Genomic DNA, 23296 nt, shown 5'->3' with positions numbered 1-23296 from the left:
GATGCCACTCTTCTCTCAGTGCTGGAATGCAGTTTGCTGGTTATAGAGCCATAGGCCCGCAGCCAGCACATGCTGCCCTTCCAGAGCTTTTTTTTTGGGGGGGGGGGGGGGGGGCAGGGCCCTCAGAAGCCCTGGGCCCCTCACTGCAGTGTCAGTTGCCCCCCCTCCTGATGGCTGCCCTGCATGGATATGACGTGCACCCCTTCTTGTTTCTGTGACAGAAAAGAAAGGGAGGTAGTCTCTGCTATTAAACCACATACAGAAATAATAACCCAACAGAAAATATACTCTTTCCTGACTCCACAAGTGAAAATGTCTGTATTGTTATCGGTATCCTCATAGGAAACATTCCGTCATTTCCTGTCCAAAACTGAAAATAAAGCAGTTACCCAAACCTGCACTTTAATGTGATGTGATGTGATGTAATGTCTTTATCATTACTACAGTTCAGTAACATTGAACATTGAACAGGCAATGAACTTTACACTGCAGGAACTGACTGAGCTCCATTTCCTTTAGTGGCATGCACTGCTAGACAATGCGTGTCAGTGTGATCTTTGATTGTATTTTTGTTTACTGAAGTACACAACTCAAACCTGTGCACGGCATTATTGTCAGTAACCGCAATGCTTTAGTTTCAATTCTCAAGTGAAAAGTTACGAAAATATCAATGCAAATTTCCATTGCTGTGAAGAGGCACATAAAACATATTTGTATTTTGTCTGTTCTAAGATCGTGCGGCTACATGACACCAAAGCTGGGTAACTCACGCATCACAGCAGTTAATTCTGTGACCAATAGTCACACCAAAATAATTCTGAGGGCAACGCTTCCAAGGTAAATCTATTAATAGGAAAACAACATTGTACAACTCTTCAGGGAAGCTCCTCAGTCATTAAATTGCAATGGATTCACTGTCTGTCAGTCTCTATAAGCATAAAGCTGTCCTCTATGCACTCCAGGCATGTAGCAGCACGCCTGCATTCCACTGATGTAAAAATTGTGAATAGACAATTCAGTTTATAGACTACTATTGAAAACAAAAATTATTGCGCTTTCAAAGATCCTGGTCATATGACTGATGTTGTGACAGATGCATCCTGGGAGATGACATGTTTGTTGGAAGATTACTCCAGCAGTGCATGTATCCTCGTCCATTCAGAGCAGTGACATCCACACACAAGCATTGCACTTGGTGAGTCACTGGCAATGAAATCAGAACACTGCCTTACCCGTTCTGGTCAGGTGCACCTAGTACAGGGCTGCTCCTGCCATGTTTTGATGAAGAGAAGCTGGACTAAATACCCAGTGAAGGTCGAGAAGACATTTGGGCACTGGTTTGCCATCAGTGTTTACATACCAAAGGTTCAAATGGTGCCCTGGTGGTAGAATAAAAACATGGCGAACTTACAAAGAATCACAGTCTTCCAGACAGCAATCTGTCTGGAAACCCAATCCTCCCCCGCCCTTGGCCACAAGCTGGCAAACAAAATTGGGCTTTAAGCCCCATACACACGCTCAACAGCGGTCTTTTATGCAGCACAATTGTTGAACAACTTTTGATGTGAAGCAAGTTGAAACAGCTAAAAAAAGTATTTTGCTACTGTTCAAAAAGCTGATAAGACTGATAAGGATCCAACTGTTGGATTGATTTCTTATCAGCCTTATCAGCTTTTTGAACAATAGTAAAATACTTTTTATAGCTGTTTCAACTTTTTTCACATCAAAAGTTGTTCAATAATTGTGCTGCATAAAAGACCGCTGTTGAGCGTGTGTATGGGGCTTTAGAAAAGAAGGATAATGGAAAGACAGGTGCTCCTTAAACCGCAACTGCAACTTTCACATACAATATTTTAAGACAAATGGATTTAGCTAGGATTCCAAACAAAACTACAACATATATGAATTATTTGTTTTGAAGACAGCATTTTAAAGCAGTATAAAATCACTTTCACTTTCCAATAGGAAGTTAATTAGCAGTGGTATGTCGATAGCTTGACTGTTTTTACTTGCATGTTACAGAGCTCTGAATCTAACAGAAAGTTGTATTCAGTTAGACGTTCCCAATGCTTCTCTGTGTCTGGAAGCCACAGCCAAATCTGAATTGCAACACCAAAAGTGAACCACTGAGCCAATAAAACATGCCATCTAACGCTTTAGGTTCACATTGCCGGCTACCAGCGGTTCGTTTTGGCGATGGCAATCACCTTTCAGCTGTCAAGTAGAAAAGCGTTTTGTCACTGTTTCTCATAGGTTCATTGTCGCATTGTTTTTTTAGCCCCTAGGGGATATGGAACTGTAAAGTCAGTCGACATGCAGTGTCTTGGAAAATTTGATTGACCACAGCGTTTACACAACCAATGGCAATCAACAGTAAAAGCATTGAGACGAACACTACCAATAATCTCATTGCAGACACAATGGATCCCGGGTGTCAAATTAAAGGAACCGGCACCGGCAGACATCTGTTTAAACCAAACCAGTTTCTACCAGTGGCTTACACAGTATGACACTGTACTACTGATCCAATATCTCTTTCTGCATCACAAGCTTTGGAGTGCACAATGCAGTAGAGTGGTATGGAACCAAGCTCTTGTACTGCTTCTGAACATTATTTCCCCATCACTACCCTTTCCTCCTGCCCCTTGCCCTGTGCTCTGTTCATTTTTTTAAAATTGCTTTTCATTATAATTGTTTTTTATAGGACCTAATGTATAATTTATTTTATAAAATGTATAATACATTCCTAGCACCGTGAGTAAAAAAAACCCAGTAATTCGATGTAATCGAATTGGTCAGGTCCCACATGGAGGTTGGTGCTGCTCTTTGGCTCACCTCGATGACTATGGAGCGATCTGTAGGACACAAATGGAGAGCGCACTCAGGGACTCTGATGTGTAAAGGGAGGCTGGTGCAGCAATAATCTCACCTGATCTGAGGGCTGGCAGTCCAGTATAGGAGAGGCCAGCAAAGGAGGCATGCAACTAGCTGGGGACCAGGCTTCTTGTGGCGAGTTGTCCGTCTCCTCAGAGTGGTAATAGACACTAGGGTAGCTGCCCGTTCTGCATATAGCAACCCGTTGCTACGTGCTATTGCTGCGATAGGCAGGCACACTAGCAAGTGAGTGAGAAGGGTACTCAGAATGGTAAGCTGTAAAGAGCAGCTATGCTGCACCAAACAGTCTTCCTGCTCTGCGTGACTGCACTATGCAGCTCGCAGGTAGTTAGGCTGGGGGAGAACAGAAGATAAATACAATAGTAATGCAAATAAAAATGCGTGCAGTAAGTTTAAATAAACAGTGTCCCCTGTATATGGATAACAATATACTTTATTGAGCTATAACATGCTTAAAGGAATACTATCGATTAAAGCATTTTTTAAAAAAAATGCTGTATGTTAGAGCACACATTACCACAAGTACTAGCAGCAATTTCCTTCCTCACACAGCTTTGCCTCTCTGCAGTAAAATCCTTTGTCAGTTTTAAATATTAAAGTGTCGGGCTCTTAAAGAGCTAGACCGTGTTTCTGCACAGGGGGTTGCTATGAACTCCTCAGTGTATAGTTTAATAATCACCTTGCTGAAAGAATCTTATTCAGATGGTAGTAAGGGATTACAACAATGTGTGTTCATTGTCTTCTGTTCTCTGACTGATAATGCCTTTGTAAACTTTGTCTCTCCCTCTCACAGAAACCTATGAAGTAGATGCAGCCTGGAATTTATATCACAAGCTAGCCAGTCAGTCAGTCAGTCAGTCAGTCAGTCAGGAATAGGGTATACAAATCTCCCTGCTAGTTATATTTCAGCAGTATTACAGCTCATCTAGTTACCTGTTACCACCTCAGATCAGCCTCCTCCTCCTCATGTCTCCTGCATGCTGTGACTCAGTGAAGTATATTTGTGAGCTGTGTGAGGAAAGAAGTATGATTTTTAAGCAGGGAGAGAGGGAAAGAGAACTCACGCTCCTTTCCTTTGAAGCCACTGGCGAACTCAGGGGGCTATTCCGGGTGTCTGGAACCTCCCCCCTGCACTGAGCTGTGTATTCAGCCAGGGAAGCCCGCATAATATAAACAGCCTCATTCTCCCTCCCTTCTTACTTCTGGTGCCTCCCTCCAGCTAATAGAATGAGAGAGGCACCCGAGCTTCCCTCACAACCCTCACAAGAAGATGCAGCCTGCAGTGATGATTATGGAGTCCTGGACTCTCCACAGCACAGAAGTGTCAGACATGATGCAATTAGAGTGCAGGCAAGCTGGTAAATATGCACAGCATGATGCAGAGCTTGCCTGGACTCAGGGTCTGTGGGCAAACATCTGTCTGGTCTCTCCCCATTGTTATAATGACTGCATGTGTGGATAAGGTGTGGATAACAAGCTGAAAAGTTTTTGACAGTCCCTAGACTCCAGGAGGGCTTCTTTCTGACTTGTGTGAGAGACTGACAGGGACAGGAGTCCGATTACAGGCAAGTAGCCTGTGTGATGTGGGACTTCAATACAGATTAGTTCTCTGCTCCATCTCAGGGAATTCTCAATTTCTCCACTCCTCTCTCTGGGCTAGTGCAACGCCAAAATGACAATAGCAATCGCTAGCGATTTGTGAGTGTGATTTTGTGAAGTGATTTTCAGAGCGATTTTTGAATGAATTGCTCAAAAACATGCTACATGCAGTATACCTGCGATTTTGAAAAAATCACAACGCTGCTGTGAGGACACCCTCATAGGGTAACATTAGCCAAGCGCTTTTCAAATCAATGTTGATTTGAAAAACGCTCAGAAGCACTCTTGGTGTGCACCAGCCCTCCCTGATCCACCTTTGTTTCCCTCTTCCCCTAGAGCTGACTGTGTGTTCTTGTCTTACAGGAAAGCTAAATAAAAGTGCAATCCTGGTGAGACAAAATATTATTATTTAGTATTTATGTAGCGCCGACATCTTCCGCAGATGCATATATCCCTGCATCATATGGCTATCGCTTGCGCTATGTGAAACTATGTAGCATATTCCACTGAATTGTCCAAACTAAGTCTATCTCCTGTTCCTCTCTTGGGGAGTTGTTCCAGCGCTGTACCCCGTTCACATTTGCTTCTACCAGAAGCACTCAGAAACACTTGTGTCCTTGAGTACTTTCCAAGATAGGCAGCTCCGTAATACGCCAGCGCACTTTTGTGCATGGGCAGTATGGAGCCACCTGTATTCGGAAGCACTCGGGGACATACGTGCTTCTGGACCTTTCAGGAACCCCCCCCCTTAAAAATCCTGCGTTTGCCCCTGGAAGCCACATTAGGTTTTACTCTACCACCAATGTAAATTATTTATTTGGCAGGCTCACAAGGGTATCTGCAATAAACTCACAGCTACTTATAAAAAGCAAAGGAGGCTCAAGATGGATAATCTGTCAACTCATATTGATAGCTTGGAAAAAAAATCAGCTAACCTAACATGATACCACTACGTTTTCTATAACTGGGGAAAATAATTGTTTAAAAAAAAGTACCGGTACTGCTCTCATCTCATTATATCTGCATTGCCACTGACCTATCACCAGAGGAAGCCCTTCAGTCATTAATTCAAGGTCTTCTGAAGCACTTTCATTTATTGTGGTACTATGAATACCACAATAAATGCTCTGAGAATTGTTTTATCACAGAGGATAACCGCAGTACATTACCACTATAATTCTTGTATCTTTATAAATCGGCCCTTTAATCTTTAGCTCTCTGTGTCTGACATATGTACACACAGGTGCAAGGCTATTTTCCCGAGCTGTTGAGTAGTTATAAAAGGGTGTGTAGTACAACAACAAAGCAGCCTAGCCTTTTGAAACAGAAAATTCCCACTCGAAGATCCATTTGGAAGTTCTTAGTTCCTATTCCTTAAAATGAAACTCCAACTTTAAAAAACTTTATGATTTTTACAATAATAAAAACATAGAAATGAAGATCACTGATGTACTGTTGCCATGGTTGCAAAGAAGCATAATCTGAATCTTTCAAATAATTCATTTGTCTGATCCCTGACCTGCAGAGTTTGCTCTCCTATGCTGGCCTATGGGCTTACTCAGAGCATGCTTGGTCTCTCCAATGTACTTTGTACTCTACAGTACATTGGACTGCACAGACCAACTGGCTTTGTTCGTGCTGGCAATGCAGTCATTGCACAACAGGACTCTCCCCCGCTCACTGGGCTTCTGGCTGATAACTCTAGTTGCAAAGTTAGTGCTGCTGGTGTGTATTATGGTGTTAATATAAAGGCTGCATGACTTTGCACATGCTCAGTAAGTATTTGTATGCTATTTTGACGGGTATGCTGAAATGCTGGAACACTGGCACATGTTATTAGGCAATAACATGCCATGGGTCACAGAAAAGATGCAACCAGCAGAGGATTAAGACAGGCATGCACAGAGCCACAGACTTAAGGTGGCCACACACAATACAATAAAATGATCTGATTTTACCGCAATTTGATAAATAAGATTATATTTCCCCGAAAATATGAACCCTTTTTTTTTCATTCAACTGAAAAATCTGATCGGATTTCCCATTTTTTTTTTCGATTTTTATCAATCCGAAATGCTGGAAATTTTTCTTCAATCTTTCTAAAGATTGTATGGTGTGTGTTAAATTATCAATTTATTAATATACATACCCTAGCAATTTTCTCAGAGTTTCCAATCAATTGGGGGAAAAAATTGAAGACGTGTGTGTGGTACATTGGTCAAATTTTTGAAATGTTACAATCAGTCAGAAAAATTGATTGCAATTCTTGAATTGAACAGCTATTTAAAAAATTGTATGGTGTGTGGTCACCTTAACAGAGAAGTGCACCTTCTGGAACAGTAGAGGCACTACTTAAAGACCCTGCAGGGGCACTGCATAGCAACAGTTAGGCCTATTGCACACTACATATGATCCGATTTTTGATGATTCATTAACCACTTCAGGAACACAGGCTTTAACCCCCCCCCCCCCCAAAGACAAGACCATTTTTTGTTAAAATAGGCCACTCCAGCTTTAAGGCCAAGCTACAGGGCCGCACAACACAGCACACAAGTGATCCCCCCCCCCCCTAACATTTTAATTTTATTTTATCCCATCCCTGTCCTCCCTCCTCCCGCCAGCCAATCACTGTGATCGGCTTCAGCCTATGACAGTGGATCACCGCCAAAACTCAAACGGTGTCACACGGCTGTCCCCAGTACAGCGCTGCTGTAGATCGCAGTGCTGTACATGGTAAATAGATGGAGTCTCCGAGCGGCGATCGCCGCTGGGGGACTGAAGGCGGAGCTGAGCTCCGCCTAGCAAAACTAAGCCCCAGGACTTTACGCCGATCGGCTTTAGGCGATCCTGGGGCTGCCGCCACGGCCATCGGCTTGATGTGGTCGGCAAGCAATTCAAAAATGTAGCAGCATGCAGTTTTTAAAAAAAAATCAGAATCAAAAAACATATCGTATAAAAAATCTGAATCGCATGTAGTGTGCAAGAGGCATAAGTTGGGTGAGACCTGGAGGGGCGTGGCAGCCAGCTTGGGGCCTTTGGGGGTTATTTGACACCAACGAAGGGGCCCCTTATTCCACCTTAGGAGAAGGGGAGGTCAGTTCTGTTGGATGGGGTGTGTCAGGGGGCCCCAGGTTAATTTTGCCTGGGGGCCCTATTGTGGCTTGAACCAACCTGCATACTATGGACCATGTAGTGTGTTATAATGGTAGTTACAATCACTCAAGAGGGAAGATTTGCTGTTTTGTACATGTAATTGTATTGTTTATTAATGAAAATTCAATAAAACGTATCTGTTAAAAAAAAAGTTATAATCACTCACAGAGAAGTGCTGCGGTGGTCCGACAATGGTCCCATTCACACCGGTGTGCTTGCTCAGCGGAGCAACAGGTTTCATCATAATAAGGTGATCCAAGCTGCGCTCTACAGGACAATGTTTTCATGACAACCACTTTAAATATGACTGATGAGGTACCATAATTTGCAATGCGCACATGCCTGGAGGACATTGGTTATGTGCTCCATATGTGCCACATATGCTTCGTAATGGATTCCGTGTAAACGACTTCCACCATGTTATATCTGAGCTAGAAGTTGGGATTGCAGCAGTATTACACGCCGAGTGACACAGGCATATGGGCAGCACCCCAAGATCTAGTGCATTCCTGTAGTCCTTCTAACAGAGGGGTCTCAGAGGAGAGCATAATCTTAGGGTCTTTTCACACTATACTTATTTGTATGCATAATACATGCACAGAAATTGAATAAGAAGTAATATGTTAAGTCTGATAACCATCTTTAATTATATGTTATTGCAACAGGTGAGACCATTGAAAAACAGTTTAGTGAAGTCCTGGGGGCTTTCACAGTTTCAGCTACGGCTACTAGACCACCGGCGAACACACTGTTCTTTCATTGAAGAAGTGATATGCAAAGTGCCTGGAAGTCTCAGTAAGTGTAGAAGCATGGGGATGTAACACCTATCATGGTATTTACCTATCTACCAAAAATGCTTTTGGAATTCTGCTGAGAGCTTTGACATAGGAGAATAATGTGCTGTAATGTTTGCTGTGAACTGTTGCCATACACTCGTTAGATTAGCACCAGATAGATCATCAGATTTCTGATCTATCTAATGTGTTTAGGAACATTTTTTACTTTGAACAGATTTCCAATAGATTTCAGTATGAAATCTATTGAAAATCGATCTGATGGCATTTTTTGCCATCAGATTTCCATTAGGTCCAATGCAAAATGATAAGCAATCTTAACAGATTGACCTAGATTTTCCAGCATGTCAGATCGATTGAAATCAATCGAAACAGGCTGCAAATCAATCGATCGGTCAATCGATTTGCGATCGGCCGCTAATCGGCTCAGTGTATGGGCCCCTTTAGTTTAAAATATGGAATCTGGTTTCTATTTGGCTATTAAGATTACAAACATCATCTGTGTCTGGTTATAAAACCAAGGCAGGTCTAGAGTTGTATACTGCCAATGGTTGATGAAGTATCACCAAATGTACCAAGCATAGGGGTGGTACTGAGTAAAGAGATAGTCTGTAAGTATGTCTGTTGCCCTATGTTATAGCTATCAGTGCCTTATGATTAGGGGTGCCTTGGGTAGAAGGCCAGCACCCTCTCCAAAAATACACATCCAGTGAGCACAGGAGCTCTCCATGCAAACCCCTTGTAAGTCTGTCTGGTAATGAAGTGGTGGTGGTCTACAGAGTAATTTGAATGCTTTTAGTGATCAGATAAGCACACCTGCACCAATTAATGGCTGTGGTACCTGACCTAAGAGATTCAGGCACAGGCTAGGAGAAAACTCAGGAAAAAAACGTTAACTGAATAGGAACCCTTATGTGTTTATCTCATGAATTATCTCTCGTTGGGCCTGATCCAATTCACTTTTTTTTACCTAAGTTTTATCCTAGGAGATAATTTTTCATCTTCTATTTAAAATAACTTTTCATCACTCTCAAATTGAAAAGGTATCAAGAAGTAGGTGAAAAAGTAACGTCACAATTGTTTTGAGTAATTTCCTGCTTGCTGGTGGCTTAAAGGGCATTTTATTAATAAGGTGTGAAAATATCACCTAGGAGGAAAGTTAGGAGAAAAAGTGAATTGAATTGAGCCTTATATACAGTAGTTTAGGTCAAAATAAGGAATGCAAGATAATACTAGAGAAAAGCTCAGTGATTAACACCAAGAAGAGGTGCAGAGGCTTCACACTGGTTTGCTTATGAGATACAAACCTCACATTAGAATTATGAATTAGGCTTTCACTAAGATGCAGTAACCAAATGTTTGCACTGGTTACAGCATTCATATTGCGCTTAGAGGCACAAACATAAATAACATTTTATTACAGAAAGGAAGAGTCCTGTGATGTTTTAGTGCTGTTGGTATTGGGAGAGTCTCTTTCTTCCAGGCATCACTGAGAAATTGAATAGAAAACAATGAGCTATCTCTAAGGAGAACTTGTATACCTGACTGACGTTTAACCATTCCCTAATCAGCCCAACTTGAAATAGAAATAGAAAGCCTTGGCTGTATGAGAATAAAGGCCAGAAATGTTTCATAGTCTACAAATGACTCCAATATTTGAGACATTTTATTACCAAGTATGTTCTCCTAAAAGCTCACTTGCAAACCATGGCAAAAGAAAACATTTGTGATCCCTTCAGGATAAAGGTAGTGATTACTGTATATACTTGCATACAAGCCTAATTTTTCAGCAAAAAAAAAGTGCTGAAAACGTACCCCCTCGGCTTATATGAGAGTCAGTGGGGCAGGTTTTGTTCCTGCCAAGTTTCGTTACTGGCTCCCTGCTATGTCCGTGTTTCCCATCCCCTGCAACACCATGTTGCAGAGTGCAGAGTGCGCTGCTCAGGACTACCTGTATCTTCTGGCTTGTGGAGTAGAGCGTGCAAGCAATGAGTCAGCAGTGCAATGATCAGGGATTCTTCCTGTGCGTCTCATATCTATGATGCCATCTAGTGGGGCCTTGAGACACACCTGTATTATCCTTGGGACACATCTGGCTATGGGGAGAAGGAATGACTTGTACTGGGGGGACATCTGACAACTGTGGAGGGGGCTTATATGTGAATCAATCACTTTTTCCTAGTTTCTGAGGGAAAAGTGAGTACCTCGGCTTATACGTGGGTTGGCTTATATGCGAGTATACTGTATACGGTATGTATATTCTGCATGGTGTGTTGGTGCTGATGATCTTTAAACCAGTTTATACTATGGTGTCAGGAATCCATCCATCTTTGTGGAGTAAGGAAGATGTTATCCAGTGGCTGAGATGGGCGGAAGAAGAATACTCACTAAGTAAAACAGATGACAGCAAGTTTGTCCTGAATGGAAGAGCCCTGTGTATTCTCACAAAGGAAGACTTTAAAACTAGATCACCAAATTCAGGTAACAGTCTCTGCTTTGTAGAAATGTTATAGCTGTAGAAATCCAAAGCAGGAAAAAAGGGTGCAGGAGCCCTTTTGAAAAAAACGACACCGCCATAGGCACCTATTATAAAAGCCACATTCAGAAGCAAGCAACAGAAATGTGGGTGCAGTGCCACGGCTGCCTCCTGGCGCTGAAATGTACACAAATCACAGGTTTAGGCATCACCAGGGGGGCTTAGGCACCACCAGGAAGGGTCTTAAGGTTAGGCACCACCATGGGGGGGGGGGGTCTTAGGTCTTAGGGTTGGTCTAATGCTGGGCATACACGGGTCGATCCGGCGGCCGATTAGCTGCCGGATCGACTCCCGCCGCGTCCCCGCTCGTCCGCGGGTGCACCCGAATCGATTCCCGCTCGTCCCTGCCGGCGCTTCTTATCTTCCGCTCGATTCGCCGATATTGTCCGCCTGCGGGAATCGAGCGCGGAATCGAACCCTGCGGCGATCGGACACGTCAGATATTATCAATCGAGCCATCAGCGGCTCGATTGATAAGGGGGCATCGAGCCGTGTATGCCCAGCAATAGGCTTAGGGATGGGTAAAGGGAGGGTTCTGTGTGTGAGTAATGTTAGGTTTAGCCATAGTAAAATATCTGTAAATATTACCAATTTTTTACTATTATAAAACAGTAGTAGAAAATCGCTACTTTTAGCAAATATTCTACTAGTGGCAATCCTCTGTGCCCTTTTTTCCAGGTGCCTTTTTTTCCTGTATGCGTAAAAATCACCTTGTTATCAAGTGATAAGTGCAGATCTGAACTGTGATACAGGCTTATACTTGGGCTGGACACCCTCGACATCCCATTTCCTGCCATGCCAGTTAATAAAGTTTTCTGTGTGGTACATTAATGAATATCACATTTCAATATATTTTTCTTGCAAATTCACAAATGAAAACTAAAATGAATGCAAAACATGCAGTATTCAGTCACACTTGAATCTCATCTTCTTGAGATTATTGGGCCTATACCTTTCCCAACATAAAGACTTGAATGTAATGAAATTCTAAAGAAAGAAAAAGTTACTCAGTCCTTATTGTGAGTACCTTTATCAGTCTGTGCATAGCCAGGGCTATATTAATGGGTCGAGCTGGCCAAACATCCACCACAAAAACAATACTTGAATAAAAATAAAACTCACGTTGCATTCAGAGTTCAACAGGGAAACTGTGCTAATCCTGGCTGTAGCCTGACCATGCATATTTTCTCAAGGCCCTCTATGCAACCCACAATTTCTTGTGGAGTAAGTAAGGAGTAAGGAGTAAATAAGGCCCTGTACGCGACCAGCATAATTCTCTGTTTATGTTGGCTGAAAACTATTTCCCTGTATCTGGTTTATATAATATCTACTAGCTGGTGACTGTCGTTGCCCGGGTATGTATTTGGTTGTTTTTGGCTCCGCCCACTTTTTCTAACCTTAACACACAGACACTCAATGACCAAGTTTGTGAACGTTCGGGTTCCTCTGCATCAATAATTGTTTGTGGCTTCGGCCTCTTTTCCGAATTTGAACCCCAGTCGCCCAATGACCGACTGTACCAGGTTTCTGCTATTAACAGTGTAAGAATGGAAACAATTGAAATATTCCACTTGAAATTTAATAGGGGAATTTTGATTGACTGTTGTAGGCACCACCCATTTTCCTGAATATAAATATCTGTCATCCGATGACCATCTGTCCGAAGTATAAGAACCCTGCCATTAAAAGTGTATGAATGGCTTCAGTTTACATTTTCCCTGTGAAATCTTTTTTGAGTCTACCCACTTTTTGTAACCTTGACACACAGTCACTCAATGACCAAGTTTGTGAGCTTTCAAATTCCTGGCATCAAAAATGTGTAAATGGAAGCAGTTTATCTAGCAAAGAAATCTGAATTGCTGTTAGTGGCACTGCCCTCTGTAATGAGTTTGAATCCCAGTCACCCAATGACCAATTGTACCAGGCTGGAGGCCTTTGCCATTAACAGTGTAAAAATGGCAGCAGTTTAAATATTCCCCTTAGAAATCAGTAGGTGAATTTTGATTGACTGTTGTAGGCTCCACCCACTTCTCTGAAAATTAATCCAAGTCACCCAGTGTACAAGTGTGCCAAGTTTGAGAACCCTGCCATTAACTGTTAAAGTGGACCCAAATTAAAAATACAATTTTTCAGAAATAAAATCTATTTTCTAAAAATTATAATAATAAATAGCAGCCTTTTTACAGCTGCATGATGACAAATATAAAATATTTTACGTTTATTGGAGGAACCCCTCCCTTCCTTTCATATTGCCGGGACAGAATCCGGCAGACTGGTGGAGGAGATAAAAAACAAAAACAAAACACAGGCTGCTACTGATGATGTCACAAGGGAGGTGATCTCAGCTTGTGTGAGATTTCACATAGATGACGCCCCTGTGAGGGAGGGTAGCTGATGACAAACACACCCATAATCTAAAACCTCCTACTAAGCTCAGAAGTAATGGCTGCCACCTGTATAACCCTAGTTATGAAAAGAGAAGGGTGAAAAGCATGCACTGAAATGCTCATAAGATTGAAGGAGTGTTTATTTATCTTTGTATATGTCAGAGTGGTGCAACTAAATATTTTGAATTAAAAAAAATGTTTGGTTTGGGTCACTTTAAGGAATGGCTGCTGCTTACATTTTCCCATTGAAAATTAATTGCTCAAATTTGATTGGATGTTTTATGCTCCACCCGTCACCAAGTGACCAACTGTGCCAAGTTTGGGGACTCTGGCTTTATTGTTGTGAGAATAGCAGCCTTTGAAAAAAATTTTATTGATGTGAATGGCTGAAATCTAATTGGCTGTTTGTGGTTCCACCCAGGTGTGCAGGGGGGATGCGAGACCCCCAGAACATATCATCCCAGGTAGTAAGGGATCTGTATACCAAGTTTTGTTGAAATCGGTCAAGGTGTCTTCCAATGATGGTGGCACACACACACACACACACACACACACAAACATCCGATTTTATATATATATATATATATATATATATATATATATATATATATATATATATACTAGTAAAAAAGCCCGCCCATTAAAAATTGGTGCTAGGCCCCCCACCACAACACGAGCACAGATGCGTCACACTCGCCCGTCCTCCACCACTGTCTGCAGTATGGCCTGGTGCTCACCAAAACCTGCTAGCAGATCTGCAAAATGCTAGCAGATTTTGAAACGCTTTTTCTTATTTTTCTGTAGCGTTTCAGCTAGCATTTTGCGGTTTTGTGAAGCGTTTTTGGTGTAGTAGATTTCAGATATTGTTACAGTAAAGCTGTTACTGAACAGCTTCTGTAACACAAACGCCTGCAAAACCGCTCTGAACTGCCGTTTTTCAGAGCGGTTTGCGCTTTTCCTATACTTAACATTGAGGCAGAAACGCATCCACAATCCAAAAAATGCCTCACCCCGGGAGTATGCGTTTCTGCAAAACGCCTCCCGCTCTGGTGTGACCCACCCCATTGAGATACATTGACCAAGCGTATCCGCAGCCGCAAGCGGCTGCAGAAACGCTGAAAAAGCCACTCGGTGTGCACCAGCCCTCAATGCACACAGGGAGATGTTGCTTGCTTGGCAGTTGGAAAAAGAAATTTCCCAAAATGAAATGAGGTTCTCAGACAGCAAACCTTTAAAGGGGTTCTTTCGCGAAAAAAGTAGGCAGTTAAAAAATGTGACAGATGACAGGTTTTGGGCCAGTCCATCTTGCGTCTCTGCGTCCTCTGTGTGTGTGTGTGAGTGTGTGTTTGTGTGTGTGTGCGTGCGTGTGTGTGTGTGTGTGTGTGTGTCTGCTTCCAGACTTAAAGGGGTTCTTTCGCGAAAAAAGTAGGCAGTTAAAAAATGTGACAGATGACAGGTTTTGGGCCAGTCCATCTTTTTAAGGGGGACTCTCAGGGCTTTCTTTGTTTTCAACAGCATTTCCTGAACAACAGTTGCAAAATCTAACTGACATAATAGTGTGCAAGTGATTAGGGAGGCCGGCTGGCATCTTACTATGTTGGCAGTTAAACTGCTGTTCAGGAAATGCTGTTGAAAACAAAGAAAGCCCTGAGAATCCCCCTTAAAAAGATGGACTGGCCCAAAACCTGTCATCTGTCACATTTTTTAACTGCCTACTTTTTTCGCGAAAGAACCCCTTTAAGTCTGGAAGCAGACACACACACACACACACACACGCACGCACACACACACACAAACACACACTCACACACACACACAGAGGACGCAGAGACGCAGGGGTTTTAATATATAGGATAGATTATATAATTATATTATATATGCCATAGATGAATGGTAGACCAATGGAATTATGGGGAGCAACAACTCCAGTGCCTACAGCAGCATTTTGATTCTGTAGATCTGTAACTGCGTGTGTGTTATGTATATGAACTCTTTAATGTACCTTTCGTTATGTTTCAGGTGATGTTTTGTATGAATTGCTACGGTGCATTATGAATCACAGGCAAGGCTTACTTAGCCATCCTGAATTATTTCAAAAGGTGATAAGGACATATGACCACCCTCATACTCAGTCTTGTATAAGTAAGTTGTGTATGTTATGTTGTGTATTTAAGGTACTCTGTGTACAGGATGTACCGCTGTACAGTATATACAAAGGCAGACTGTTCAAGTTTTATGTTTGCTGGTTGGAGCTGTATTAAATACCCTAAGGCAAGTTCCCATGTTAGAATTTCAGTTAACACATTTCACCACTACCAACAATCTTTTGTCCTTAAAATGACTGAATGCATTTGGTATTCAACTGATAGCAGTAGAATTCAGGAAAAACAACCTCATGTGTAGCACAACCACATTACAATAGGTTGCAGCTAGCTTAACCACTTGAGGACCTAGGGCTTTCTACCCCTTAACCTCCTTGCCGGTTATCCCGAGCTCAGCTCGGGGTAACCTGCGCAGGAGGATATCTCAGGCCCCGCTGGGCCGATTTGCATAATTTTTTTCCCCTATACGCAGCTAGCACTTTGCTAGCTGCGTGTAGGTCGCGATCGCCGCCGCTCGCCGCCGATTCGCCGCTACCTGCCGCGCCGAGCCGCCCCCCCCGCCCCAGACCCCTGCGCAGCCTGGCCAATCAGTGCCAGGCAGCGCTAAGGGGCGGATCGGAGTTCCCTCTGACGTCACGACGTCTATGACGTCGGTGACGTCATCCCGCCCGGTCGCCATGGCGACCGGGGAAGCCCTGCAGGAAATCCCGTTCTCAACGGGATTCCCTGCATACTCTGATCGCCGAAGGCGATCGGAGTGGGTGGGGGGATGCCGCCGCTTAGCGGCTATCATGTAGCGAGCCCTGGGCTCGCTACATGATTTAAAAAAAAAAAAAAAAAAGTGCGGCGCTGCCTCCTTGCCGGATTTTTTAGACCAGCAAGGAGGTTAAGGACCGGCCACTTTTTTTCCATTCAGACCACTGCAGCTTTCACGGTTTATTGCTCGCTCATACAACCTACCACCTAAATGAATTTTGGCTCCTTTTCTTGTCACTAATAAAGCTTTCTTTTGGTGCTATTTGATTGCTCCTGCGATTTTTACTTTTTATTATATTCATCAAAAAAGACATGAATTTTGGCAAAAAAATGATTTTTTTAACTTTCTGTGCTGACAGTTTTCAAATAAAGTTAAATTTCTGTATACATGCAGCGCGAAAAATGTGGACAAACATGTTTTTGATTAAAAAAAAACCATTCAGTGTATATTTATTGGTTTGGGTAAAAGTTATAGCGTTTACAAACTATGGTGCAAAAAGTGAATTTTCCCATTTTCAAGCATCTATGACTTTTCTGACCCCCTGTCATGTTTCATGAGGGGCTAGAATTCCAGGATAGTATAAATACCCCCCAAATGACCCCATTTTGGAAAGAAGACATCCCAAATTATTCACTCAGAGGCATAGTGAGTTCATAGAAGATATTATTTTTTGTCACAAGTAAGCGGAAAATGACACTTTGTCACAAAAAAAAAAAAAGTTTCCATTTCTTCTAACTTGCGACAAAAAAAAAAATGAAATCTGCCACGGACTCACCATGCCCCTGTCTGAATACCTTGAAGGGTCTACTTTCCAAAATGGGGTCATTTGTGGGGTGTGTTTACTGTCCTGACATTTTGGGGGGTGCTAAATTGTAAGCACCCCTGTAAAGCCTAAAGGTGCTCATTGGACTTTGGACCCCTTAGCGCAGTTAGGCTGCAAAAAAGTGCCACACATGTGGTATTGCCGTACTCAGGAGAAGTAGTATAATGTGTTTTGGGGTGTATTTTTACACATACCCATGCTGGGTGGGAGAAATATCTCTGTAAATGACAATTTGTTAATTTTTTTTACACACAATTGTCCATTTACTGAGATCTTTCTCCCACTCAGCATGGGTATGTGTAAAAATACACCCAAAAACACATTATACTACTTCTCCTGAGTACGGCGATACCACATGTGTGGCACTTTTTTGCACCCTAACTGCGCTAAAGGGCACAAAGTCCAATGAGTACCTTTAGGATTTCACAGGTCATTTTGAGAAATTTCGTTTCAAGACTACTCCTCACGGTTTAGGGCCCCTAAAATGCCAGGGCAGTATAGGAACCCCACAAATGAGCCCATTTTAGAAAGAAGACACCCCAAGGTATTCCGTTAGGAGTATGGTGAGTTCATAGAAGATTTTATTTTTTGTCAAAAGTTAGCGGAAAATTGATTTTTATTGTTTTTTTCACAAAGTGTCATTTTCCACTAACTTGTGACAAAAAATAAAATCTTCTATGAACTCACCATACTCCTAACGGAATACCTTGGGGTGTCTTCTTTCTAAAATGGGGTCATTTGTGGGGTTCCTATACTGCCCTGGCATTTTAGGGGCCCTAAACCGTGAGGAGTAGTCTGGAAATCAAATTCCGCAAATGAACTGTGAAATCCTAAAGGTACTCATTGGACTTTGGGCCCTTTAGCGCAGTTAGGGTGCAAAAAAGTGCCACACATGTGGTATTGCCGTACTCGGGAGAAGTAGTACAATGTGTTTTGGGGTGTATTTTTACACATACCCATGCTGGGTGGGAGAAATACCTCTGTAAATGACAATCTTTTGATTTTTTTACACACAATTGTCCATATACAGAGTTATTTCTCCCACCCAGCATGGGTATGTGTAAAAATTAGAGATGGGACGAAGAATCCGGCGAATCCACGAATCCCTCGAATATTGGGAAATATTCGAGATTCGTGGATTCGAATCCCGACGCCATTTTCCACTTTACGAATCCGCCGAATCCCGACGCTGCATCGCCGCGCATCCGCCACTCGCACTCGTCCTCCTCCGACCCGCGCCTCCTCCGACCGCCCCGCGCCTCCTCCGCCCGGCCGCCCGCATACTTTGTATCAACTCACCCGTCCAGTGGAGCGCAGACAGAGCGGCAGACCTCTCGCTGACTTCCTGGTTCCCTCTAGTGACGGCTTTTACAATGACGTCATCAGTAAAAGCCGGTCCGGCCACTAGAGGGAACCGAGAAGTAAGGATGAGGTCTGCCGCTCTGTCTGCGCTCCACTGGACATGTGAGTTGATACTTATGCAGGGGTGAGCGAGGAGGCACGGGGGACGGAGGAGGCCATGGGGGTGAGCGGAGGAGGCACGGGGGGGAGCGACACCTACCTACCTACCACTTTACCTACCTACCTGCCACTATACCTACCTAAAGGCCCCCTATACGTACCTACCTACCTACCTACCGGGCACTATACCTACCTACCTACAGGCCCCTATACCTACCTAAAGGCCCCCTATACTACCTACCTACCACTATACCTACCTACCTACAGGCCCCTATACCTACCTAAAGGCCCCCTATATGTACCTACCTACCTAAAGGCCCCTATACCTACCTAAAGGCCTCTATACCTACCTACCTAAAGGCCCCCTATACGTGCCTACCTACCTAAAGGCCCCTATACCTACCTACCTACCTAAAGGCCCCTATACCTACCTACCTACATACCTACCTATACTTAAGGCCTTATACCCTGCTACCTATACTGAAGGTCCCTTTAACTACCTACCTACCTACAGGACACTATACCTACCTACCTAACGGCCACTATACCTACCTACCTACCTACAGGCCACTATACCTACCTAAAGGCCCCCTATACGTACCTACCTACCTACCTACCTAAAGGCCCCTATACCTACCTACCTACCTAAAGGCCCCTATACTTACCTACCTACCTAAAGGCCCCTATACCTACCTACAGGCCTCTATACCTACCTACCTACTTAAAGGCCCCCTATACGTGCCTACGTACCTAAAGGCCCCTATACCTACCTACCTAAAGGCCCCTATACCTACCTACCTACATACCTACCTATACTTAAGGCCCTATACCCTGCTACCTATACTGAAGGTCCCTTTACCTACCTAAAGGCCCCTATACCTACCTACATACCTACCTATACTTAAGGCCTCTATATACCCTGCTACCTATACTGAAGGCCCATATACCCTGCTACCTATACTGAAGGCCCCTATACCCTGCTACCTATACTGAAGGCCTATATACCCTGCTACCTATACTGAAGGCCCATATACCCTGCTACCTATACTGAAGGCCCATATACCCTGCTACCTATACTGAAGGCCCATATACCCTGCTACCTATACTGAAGGCCCATATACCCTGCTACCTATACTGAAGGCACATATACCTTGCTACCTATACTGAAGGCCTATATACCCTGCTACCTATACTGAAGGCACATATACCCTGCTATCTATACTGAAGGCCCCTATACCCTGCTACCTATACTGAAGGCCCATATACCCTGCTACCTATACTGAAGGCCCATATACCCTGCTACCTATACTGAAGGCACATATACCCTGCTACCTATACTGAAGGCACATATACCCTGCTACCTATACTGAAGGCCTATATACCCTGCTACCTATACTGAAGGCCCATATACCTTTCTACCTATACTGAAGGCCCATATACCTTGCTACCTATACTGAAAGCTACCAATATTGAAGGCACCCATACCTAGCTAGCTATACTGAAGGCACCTTTACCTCGCTACCTATACTGCGGGCAACTATACCACGGATCGCACAATTCGTATGTGCAGGATTCATTAGATTCGGGATTCGAAAGGTTCGAGATATTCGAGAACCTTTTTAGATTCGGATCCGGATTCGGATTCGAAGAAATTGTGGATTCGTCCCATCCCTAGTAAAAATACACCCCAAAACACATTGTACTACTTCTCCTGAGTACGGCGATACCACATGTGTGGCACTTTTTTGCACCCTAACTGCGCTAAGGGGCCCAGAGTCCAATGAGTACCTTTAGGCTTTACAGGGGTGCTCAAAATTTAGCACCCCGCCCACTTGCCAGGACAGTTAACAAACCCCACAAATGACCCCATTTTGGAAAGAATACACAACAAGGTATTCCATGAGGGTAATGGTGAGGTCATTGAAAATTTTATTTTTTGTCACAAGTAAACGGAAAATGACACTTTGTTAAAAAAAAAATAAAAAAAAAATTCTGCTAACTTGTGACAAAAACTAAAATCTTTTATGAACTCACCGTGCACCTCACATAATACTTTAGGGTGTCCTCTTTCCAAAATGGGGTCATTTGTGAAGTCTGTCCTGGCATTTTAGGGTCTCTGCAATCATTACATGTATGGCCAGTATTAGGAGTTTCTGCTATACTCCTTATATTGGGTATACGGGTAATGCACTCTGGGCTGAAAGGAAAAATGAACGGCAAACATAGCTTGCTCCACATCAATGGCAGATCTTCCTCCACATCAATGGCAGTGATAACCTCAGGAGAGAGACACCCCGTGCCACCCTGCACTCAGGGTGAGCCACCAACTTATGTGACTGGGCCTCAGAACTTTAGTATACAGCATTATGCCTGTAGGATACAGCAATATGCCTGCCAATAGAGATGACTCTGTGTGGCATTAAAGCATCATCATAGGCCCAAATCACATATAAACCGGGGGTGTCCACACTCAAGGGAAATTCAAACATGCCGTCTTATATCGCCAACCCAGGACAGATCAGCAATATCAAGCATGGAAACCGATCCTTCTTCCGACTTTTATGCTTACCCGTTTGGTTTTCAAGCTTACCTCTCCTCTCCCTGCGACAATGTGCGAAAGACCACTGAGTGTGTGCCCACTCCTGTGTCTGGAGTTCCCTAGGTTCTAATAGTGTACCTGCTCGTGGTACCTCTCAAAACACGGCCCTACGCATAGACCAGGCTGGTCAGGACAGCGGGGACAATAATAAACGGTGTCAGTCCTTGTTCCAGCCCTGCTGCAGACACGGCAACGTTTTCTTCGGATGCGTTGACCTGGGGCACACGGAAGCTGATAGGCATAATGCCTTCCATGCAGTCGGCTAGTTGCATCTGGGGGGGGGGGGGGGGGGGGGGGCTGGCACCTCCTGGATACAGGATGTCCAGAATGATCTGTTCCTGAAATTGGATGAAAGATCCAGTTCTCCCAGCCTTACTGTAGAGAACAAAGCTGTTGTAAACTGCCAATTGAATCAGATAAAAAGACACTTTCTTATACCAGCGTCTTGTTTTCCGGGAAATTAAATAGGGCGCTAACCTCTGGTCATTGAAGTCCACCCCTCCCATGTTGACATTATATTCGTGGACGACAAGGGGCCTTTCAATGACCTTAGTTGCCCGTTGAATTTGGACTGTCGTGTCTGTGTGAATGGTGGACAGAAAGTAAACGTCCCTCTTGTCCCTCCATTTCACCGCGAGCAGGTCTTCAGTACGCAAGGCGGCCCTCTGCCCCCGTTCAAGTCTGGTGGTAACGGGCCGTTGGGGGAAGCCCTGGCGACTAGGCCGCGCAGTGCCACAGCATCGGATTCCTTCTAACTTTAAGTGCTGAAAGAGGGCCACACTTGTGTAATAATTGTCCACAAAAAGATGGTACCCCTTCTGGAACAAGGGTGACACCAAGTCCCACACAACCTTTCCACTGCTCCCCAGGTAGTCAGGGCATCCGACCGGCTCCAATTTTGAGTCTTTTCCCTCATAGACCCTAAAACGACATGTATAGCCTGTGGCCCTTTCACAGAGCTTATACAGTTTCACCCCATACCGGGCGCGCTTGCTTGGGATGTACTGTTTGATGCCAAGGCGCCCGGTAAAGCGTAAGAGGGACTCGTCTACGCAGATGTTCTGTTCAGGGATATAAGCATCTGCAAATGTTGATGACAGGTGGTCTATGAGGGGCCGAATTTTGTGGAGCCGGTCATAAGCAGGGTGGCCCTTTTCATGACAGGTTTCGTCATCGTTAAAGTGCAGGAAGCACAGGATGGACTCAAATCGTGTCCTGGACATGGCAGCAGGGTACAAGGGAACATGATGTACTGGGTTCGTAGACCAATACGACCGCAATACATTCTGTTTCATTAGTCCCAAGTGAAGGATAAGGGCCAAAAAGATTTTAATGTTGGAAACTTGGACTGGTTTCCACCCGAAAGGCTGGGCATACATGCTCTCCGGGTGCTCGGTGATGAATTGTGTGGCTTTACGGTTGGTCTCAACCACAATTAAGTCCAAGAGAACCTGGGTGATGAACAGCTGCAAAAAGTCTAGGGCCGTTCCTAGATGAGCTGTTGCCACCTGGACTCCAGACTGGGCGGTGAAAGGGGGCACTACGGGTGCGGCGGAATCAGGGGATTGCCAATCTGGTTGTGCCAGCACCTCTGGGAGTCTATGGGTACTACGGGCCCGTCTTCTTCTTGGTGGCTGCGACGGGGGTACTACTGCACTTGCCACTGTACCAGTTTCAACTTCCATGCTGACGCTCACCACTTCGCCAGGGTCTACAGAAGTACTGGTACCAAGTCCAGGAGATGCTGCGCTGCTGGTGCCTGCCTCACCAAGAAAACTATCATCAGCGCTAGCACCACCCTGCTGCCCTTGAGGCGGATCCTGCGCCACCTGCGGTCTAACGACTTGGGGTCTGGTACGCCTGGCTCTAGCCGGGACCATAGCCTCGTCATCACTTTCGGTCAAGGAACCACTGCTTTCTACAGGTTCAAATTCGGACCCGGAAGATTCGACGGATGATTCTTCCCAAAAGAACTCATCCGACTGGTCCATGTACCTGTATACCTCGTCATCGGAAAGCCCCCTTCTTGCCATTGTGGATTACTAAATTTATGGGGTTTTCCTCCGAGACTACCCAGAAAAAAAGAGCACCTACCTAGCAAAAAGGGAGTATTTGAGAGGTATTGGGGTTGGTGGGAAGTGGGGTCTCAGAGGCAATCAAACAATCACGGGACAATCAAATACAATTACA

General features: G+C 44.1%; 1 protein-coding gene across 1 annotated transcript in view; it reads left to right on the top strand.

Moving 5' to 3' along the window:
• LOC137544477 (transcription factor ETV7-like) overlaps positions 1-23296 on the top strand; it is a 50136-nt gene that overhangs the window by 4374 nt on the left and 22466 nt on the right. The window contains exons 2-4 of the mRNA XM_068265564.1: positions 8313-8442; positions 10758-10922; positions 15384-15506. Coding sequence (XP_068121665.1) covers positions 8313-8442; positions 10758-10922; positions 15384-15506 — 418 coding nt within the window. The remainder of the gene's footprint in view (positions 1-8312; positions 8443-10757; positions 10923-15383; positions 15507-23296) is intronic.

This window comes from Hyperolius riggenbachi, chromosome 2, assembly GCF_040937935.1.
Source record: "Hyperolius riggenbachi isolate aHypRig1 chromosome 2, aHypRig1.pri, whole genome shotgun sequence".
NCBI lineage: Eukaryota > Metazoa > Chordata > Amphibia > Anura > Hyperoliidae > Hyperolius > Hyperolius riggenbachi.
This window is presented reverse-complemented; position numbering and strand designations above follow the sequence as displayed.